This window comes from Wasmannia auropunctata, unplaced genomic scaffold, assembly GCF_000956235.1.
Source record: "Wasmannia auropunctata unplaced genomic scaffold, wasmannia.A_1.0 LD336069.1, whole genome shotgun sequence".
Lineage (NCBI taxonomy): Eukaryota > Metazoa > Arthropoda > Insecta > Hymenoptera > Formicidae > Wasmannia > Wasmannia auropunctata.
The window spans coordinates 2,816,498-2,823,008 of NW_012026821.1; the positions used below are offsets into that span (position 1 = coordinate 2,816,498).

At 41.5% G+C, this 6,511-nt stretch overlaps 2 protein-coding genes and 1 long non-coding RNA gene across 5 annotated transcripts; 1 reads left to right on the forward strand and 2 right to left on the reverse strand.

Annotated features, from left to right (window-relative positions):
* The first annotated feature begins 494 nt into the window (after window positions 1-494).
* LOC105450176 (UDP-glucose 4-epimerase-like) lies at window positions 495-3,879 on the forward strand. 2 transcript variants are annotated; one of them, XM_011689901.1, is made up of 7 exons: window positions 495-679; window positions 2,053-2,306; window positions 2,450-2,563; window positions 2,644-2,820; window positions 3,075-3,255; window positions 3,350-3,631; window positions 3,715-3,879. In XM_011689901.1, the coding sequence occupies exons 2-7, from the start codon at window positions 2,061-2,063 to the stop codon at window positions 3,807-3,809; spliced, it is 1,095 nt and encodes a 364-aa protein (XP_011688203.1). In that variant the 5' UTR covers window positions 495-679; window positions 2,053-2,060; the 3' UTR covers window positions 3,810-3,879. The 2 variants fall into 2 exon arrangements, with proteins under 2 accessions (XP_011688203.1, XP_011688204.1); XM_011689902.1 differs by lacking the exon at window positions 495-679 and adding an exon at window positions 1,404-1,736.
* Window positions 2,846-3,423, reverse strand: LOC105450175. Its single transcript, XR_974434.1, has 2 exons — window positions 3,332-3,423; window positions 2,846-3,237 (listed from the first exon to the last, which is right to left on the reverse strand). It is a non-coding gene; the product is annotated as an uncharacterized LOC105450175 (long non-coding RNA).
* LOC105450174 (methyltransferase-like protein 4) lies at window positions 3,835-6,004 on the reverse strand. 2 transcript variants are annotated; one of them, XM_011689900.1, is made up of 5 exons: window positions 5,302-6,004; window positions 4,823-5,187; window positions 4,473-4,647; window positions 4,226-4,403; window positions 3,835-4,130 (listed from the first exon to the last, which is right to left on the reverse strand). In XM_011689900.1, exons 1-5 carry the CDS (start codon window positions 5,560-5,562, stop codon window positions 3,928-3,930), a joined length of 1,182 nt encoding a protein of 393 aa, XP_011688202.1. In that variant the 5' UTR covers window positions 5,563-6,004; the 3' UTR covers window positions 3,835-3,927. The 2 variants fall into 2 exon arrangements, with proteins under 2 accessions (XP_011688202.1, XP_011688201.1); XM_011689899.1 differs by having other exon boundaries at window positions 4,217-4,403.
* Window positions 6,005-6,511: the final 507 nt, after the last annotated feature.

Sequence of the window (6,511 nt, forward strand, 5' to 3'; positions counted from 1 at the left end):
CTTTCTCTCCCGATTGTCATTCGCCGTGCGGGACATTCCTCTCGCGAGCCTTCACGTCGCGCCCTGTGGCGAAATCGTCCGTCGAAATCGAAAATCAGGGCCCATTCCTCGAGGGAACGAGTGAGGGATGGCCCCTCGGCCTCGGTCGTTTTTCTCTCATTTCGCACGATTACGTTTTTAGTCGCCTCGAAACAGGTTCCTGCGGTTACCAAAGGCTGTTGCTCAATCGAGGCGCCGAAGATGAGCAACGTGCTTTTATATACTAATTCAGTAACGGTTTTGTTGTAAGCTGCAGCGAATGCAGTCGACGCACGGTAGCGCGAGCTCGTCCCGCTTCTCGTGTTCTCTTGGTCGCTTGGTAGCAAGAGTGCGGCGTGAGATGTGAAAGGAGGAGGAGGAGAAGGAGGAACTCTTAGATGAGAATCGTAGAGCGGGCGGCTGGAGCAAGACAAGGCTGGCAGGAAGGGCATAGTGTGCGTGTCGATATGGCATCGCGGAGGAGGAGGGGATGTCTCGCGCGTCCCACGATATACTAAAGTCTTTCGCTCCTCCGCGGTTACTATTCCAGGCAGATCCGCAGTCAGTGTCAGTCGTCGCGCGAAAGTGCCTCTGAGTCCTTCGGAACAAAGTCGATTGCGTTTCTCGATTGAATTGTCCTAGTGTTCACTTCTGGGCCGAGGTAACGATTTCTTTCCGTTGTATGATATTCTTAAGTCTCCCGGTTTTATAATAAAAGCGAATTACTATATATCGTAATTAAAAATCGAATGAAACTGACGCTCCCGGGATGATGAAGACTCCCAGAAGCAACGCGTCAGCTTTATTCGAGACTAGAATGACAGGAAACCTCCTCGAGCGCGAACAATCTCTCGTGATCTAATGAGAAAAATCGGTTCGCCAAGGACACGATTAATTTCTCTGAAAGGTCAAGGTTCGTAGAAAGAGACTCTCTCAAGTCGCGTTGCCATTGCAAGAACACATTCCAAACGAAGCGGTGATTAATCAGGCGTGATCAGATTAAAATAATCCTGACTTATTTCCATTGAAAAGCTATTTATAAATATATCTAAACGGTACGTATACTGCAATCTATAAAGAAAATGCGTTCTTTTTTTTTTAGACAAATATAAGTATCCCACGTTTTTGGAAATACACTACTAAAGACTGAAGTGTCTAGCAATCGATTTCGAATACCGTTAAGTGTGACTTCACGCGAGTTAGGCTGCAAGCCTAATGAATTGGAAAAATTCTTGAACATGTACACATCACGTATTCGAAAATACAAGTTTATACATTCGTGATTACAATACTTCATATTGTTCGCATTCTATAGAATTATATATATAATTCATTTATACTTAATTATATAATTCAAGTTATTTATAAAGTTTAAATATCTCGAAATTAAATATTATTTTTAATTGAATCCTAATTTGAGATCAATTTATATTAATTTGATATATTCTTTTTTATACTTGACGCGCGTTCTTTTTAACGTCGTCTAGGTGCGGGAACATCGCGTTCCCGCTGTGGTGATTTACCACGTGTTTCGGCGACCTTGAACTCTCTTTGCTCACTTGAACGAAGGTGAATGCCCTAAGCACCTGCACTCTTCGGTTTGTAAACGTGCGTCCCTATGGATAAAAGTCTGATCCGCGTGCGCGTTTCTAGAGTTTAAAGTGAGAGTTTCATTACTACTCGAGAGATTCACTTGCAGGAGATTGATACGTAAAAAAGTACTAACAAATTAAATTCAAACCAATGAACGGATGAATATAAATAACTGCGATATAATAATTGGTTGCACAATTGTTCTTATAATGGAAAGAATATTCCTATTATAAAAAAAAATTTGATAAATTTTGGTTCTTGGAAAAAAGAATCAAATTTTGTCTTTTACAAAACAGGCCTTTAAATTAATTAAAAAATTCGTACAATATTCTACAAACGAGTTAATGATTATTTTAACTGCGTTAAAAATATTTTTTCGTACATAATGTACGAAAAATAATTTTGACAAGCATAAATTAAAAACTGAACTCTCTCGTCTAGTCGGAAAGATGACGGGAGACTGGAGGACCATTTTCGTAACCGGGGGCGCCGGTTACATCGGCAGTCACTGCATCGTCGAGCTCCTGGAGTGCGGCTACGACGTGGTGGCTATAGACAACTTCGCAAATAGCGTGACGGAAACCGACGGCGAGTCCGCGGCGCTCAAAAGGGTCGAGCAAATAACAGGGAAGAAAGTCACGTTTTACAACTGCGATCTGCTCGACAGAGAGAAGCTCGAGACCGTCTTTAACCAGGTACAAATGCAAATGATTCCATTATTATACATTCCATTCGTCATGATTATCCCGTCGTATATATTATATATTGTAAAGTTGAAAGCGTTGGAGAGCAATTTTTTTTTCGGGCCTGTGAAAAGAGAATAATTTGTCACTTTCAGCATAAAATAGATTGCGTGATACATTTCGCGGCTATCAAAGCAGTCGGCGAGTCGATGCAAGTTCCGCTGCATTACTATCGCAACAATATAATAGGAGCTATCAATCTGCTCGAGGTAAGAAGATTATATTACACACGCGCGCGCTTCTCCGATCGTTTCTACAATTCGACGCGTCATCCTCTTATTATTTGCAGGTGATGAAAGTGGCCGGCTGCTTTCAGCTTGTATTCAGTAGCTCGTGTACGGTTTACGGCGAGCCGACAGAACTGCCCATTACGGAAAAACACGAAACCGGTAATATCACCAATGTGTACGGCCGAACGAAGTACTTTATCGAGGAGATGCTCAAGGACATATCCAGAGCTGAAAAGGTTCGCGTATATAGAAAATCTCAAATTTACTTCAATTTAGCAAGGCTAACGATTAAAGTTTTATTTAATATAAAATAATGTAGCGCTCGTTCATTCATATATAAATTTATTCTAGATTAAGAACAAGAGGCTAAATTTCCTACTTTGAATTTTCTCTTTTGAGAAAAAAAATCGTGTTGTTCGTCAATTCATTTGTTATTAATATTCTAATTTATGCTATTTTTCTCTGATTGAGATTTCTTTTGTTTCAATAGAGTTGGAACATCGTGTCCTTACGATACTTCAATCCGGTGGGTGCTCACCGATCGGGACTGATCGGGGAGGATCCGACGAAGCCGTTCACAAATCTGATGCCGTATATCGCTCAAGTCGCTTTAAGGCACAAGCCGGAGCTGATCATATTCGGCGGTGATTACCCTACGGAGGATGGAACCGGTAATGAATGATAATATTAATATCAAACGATAAGTTTTTTTTTTCGAAGAATGCTTTTATCACCGCGTTTACTCACTGCTTTACTCTTTTCCAGGCGTCCGCGATTACATTCACGTTATGGACTTGGCAGCCGGCCACGTGGCGGCATTAAATGCTCTGCACAAACAGCACCTCAGGCTAAAAATTTACAACTTAGGCACCGGCAACGGCGTGACTGTGTTGGAATTGATAAAAACATTCGAGAAGATCACCGGCACCACTGTGCCGTACGTTATAAAGGAGAGACGAGAGGGCGACATTGTGTCCATGTACGCTAATACGGATCTGGCGAAAAAGGAGCTGGGCTGGACAGCGAAGTATAACGTCGAGCAAATGTGTGAGTAAGCAAACGTGTCTCGGCCTGAACGCGCGGATCTGAATAATATCAAATAATCTAACGATGAAATACGTCGAATGTAGGTCAGGACTTCTGGAGGTGGCAAAAGATGAATCCTTACGGTTACCGAGTTTCATTAAAGAACGGAACTACCGAACATTTGAACAGTACATCGTAACGACAAATTGTATCGAGGAAATTGCATGCAAATAATTTATAATAAAGGATCGATACGCGTGGTCTTACAACTTACGCATTTGTAATGCCTACAGATCTGTCTCTCTCTCTCTTACATTTTACGGCTGTTCTTTACACTCATTCTCGCTTCCTATGCTGTCGACATTACTCTCGCCGTTCCTACATTCATCCAGAATTTCATAGAGCGACAAATGTTGGAACTTCAAAATTTCTAGACCCCAACTCGTCCATCCGGGCAACAAGTACCTTGCAAAAATTTCTAGACATTTCGGCTCGTCCGGCAGGTATTCCTTTATGATTTCTAAGAACGCGAATAGAAATCTTTTTATCGTAATGTAATGTTAATTAAATATTTTCTGGGAATATATTTCTCGACTTAAACTTAACTGTTCGCACCTGTGAGAGGTGGTTTGTGCGAATGTACCGCGCTAGGTATGCTAATCATCAGCTTGCCGTCAGGGATATCCACTTTGTCCTTTTCCGATCCTTTTGCAGATCCCAATATCAGTAATTCATAAGGCTGCTTTCCGGGTGCTGAGTTAAAATTACATATTGTACCACCTGCCTGTGTCACCTAGAGTGGCAGTTGTTATCTAATGCTCATCGCATTGATTTCCCAACATTATTGAGGTATTTTACTTACCTTGAGCCAGTACCACTTGGCTCTATAAGTAATGCCCCAAGACGGGAATATTTCGTTAAAGATACTATTCAAATGATTGGACGAATTTGTACACCATACAGCCACAATACCGTTCGAATGTAACAGCTTTCTTATTGGTATCTTGACCAATTCCTCATTGTACATCATTTTGTAACTGTAAGCATATACAATTATGTATCCCAATATCCCACGCAATTGATATCATAAATTGATAGCATAAAGTAGTTAAGGAATATGTTAGAATTTAGATTGATAGATCAATTGTATTTCCTCTAAGCACACTGAGATTTTTTCTGTCTATCAATTTGTAACGAATCGCGTGAGATTACCTGGCCTCTGCGCATTTCGTCTTTTTCCTTCTGATCGACTTGTTCCACCAGGGTGGATCCAGCAGTATAAAATCATACTGATTGCTCAGTTCCATCTTCTTTTCTATATCCCTTACGTCGTAGCAATAAAACGTGCATTTTGTTGGGAATACGTATTTCTTATCGTGAACCTCGGTTACGATAGCGTCGTCGGTGTCGTTAGATCCGTACAGATTCTCATTTTTGAGAGAGTAAGTATCCTGATAAAATTTCATCGATGCCAAACGTGCCAGCTCGTTGTTGTCGAGGAAATTATTCCGGCAAAAGAGTCCTTTGCCTCTTGCAGCAGACATCATTGCGCCGAACGCCCGTTTAACGTGATCGACCTGTTGTGAGAATAACTTTGAGATACTACAGGAAAGTGTAATTGATGTACTTTAAAGATTCCAGTCTAAAGGATCTGGTGAATTGGAATATATGTTACTGATTTCTGAACCTACTTCCTCCAAGTCTTTCTGCGGCAATTGCTGCGAGCGTTTTCTCTTTTTTCTACCGTGCATCGTGGCACTGTTCTGGGTCTCCTGGACGGTCTGAGCTATCTGATTTTGCCTCAAGTACTGCGAATTGATCTCGAATATCATTTTATTAAAGCCTAACGCGCAAAATCCACTTTCGTTCGTTCGGACTCTCTTGTACATCTCATTGAGATACTGCAGATGAGAGACAATCCAGCCCTCTTCACCGATATGAAGAAGACTCATATTTGGTCTCGGAAGAGATCAACGTAGGGACACGCACACACACATATATACAATGCTTATCACAGATCTTACGATATGTTCTGTACATTTGATTTACTACTGTAACAGTCTACTCGACGGTGTACATACATCAACAATTCAATTAGAATTGAAGCATGCGATTACGAACATACATATATGTAAACATGTCAGTTGCTATGAACATGAATCGTTATTTCGCTATTTATTAATTTTCATATACGTGCAGATACATGTGCATGCGCGCCAGATCCGCCGGGGTTGACTCGAAAAGCCTGTAATGCGCAATTTGCATGCAAATTCAATTCCTTGATGTTACTACAGTCAACATAACAACCGCCATTTGCCGGCATCACTCGCGCCTGCTCCATGCTCCGTGTCTATAGCTCGCAGCACTGCATCCGCCTGTCAGTCTGGTCAGTCAAATCGAGAGGTACGTGCGCATGCGCGTAGCGCGACCTGCATTTTGCCCCCTCTCCACCCCCCAACCGCCCCGCAGAGACCCATCCGGCAAGCTCGTACCAGAACCGGAAAACGGGAGGCGCGCCATAAATACATTTTCCGATTAACTGAATTAATCTTGATCGACTTGATTAACTTGATTAATTCAATCGGCAGAATTGCCCGCATGCTGCCAAATTTCCAACTATATATATATAAAATTCGTCATCGTTAAATTCTCCTTTTTTTTAATGTATTAAGTAACGATCAAAGATTATTCCATCCAGGTGAACACAAAACGGAATATAGATATCGTACTTAATATTGATTAATAGATTATAATCGCTGATCAAATATTAATCGAGGTTTAATCGAAAGTTTCGGATTCTATATCTATAATGGGCCTCTACCGCGACGTCACATTATTTCTCCAATCTGCGTACGCCACTGCGAGTGATTCTCCATTATTCCCCCCCCCCCGCTCCCCTCC

Coding starts and splice junctions, on each gene's coding strand:
- LOC105450176 (XM_011689901.1), top strand. CDS start 2,061: ATGACGGGAGACTGGAGGACCATTTTCGTAACCGGGGGCGCCGGTTAC. Junction 2,564..2,643: donor GAGCTATCAATCTGCTCGAG/GTAAGAAGATTA, acceptor TATTATTTGCAG/GTGATGAAAGTGGCCGGCTG. Junction 3,632..3,714: donor GTATAACGTCGAGCAAATGT/GTGAGTAAGCAA, acceptor CGTCGAATGTAG/GTCAGGACTTCTGGAGGTGG.
- LOC105450174 (XM_011689899.1), bottom strand. CDS start 5,562: ATGAGTCTTCTTCATATCGGTGAAGAGGGCTGGATTGTCTCTCATCTG. Junction 5,188..5,301: donor CGCAGAAAGACTTGGAGGAA/GTAGGTTCAGAA, acceptor TTCTCACAACAG/GTCGATCACGTTAAACGGGC. Junction 4,404..4,472: donor CCAAGTGGTACTGGCTCAAG/GTAAGTAAAATA, acceptor CTGCCACTCTAG/GTGACACAGGCAGGTGGTAC.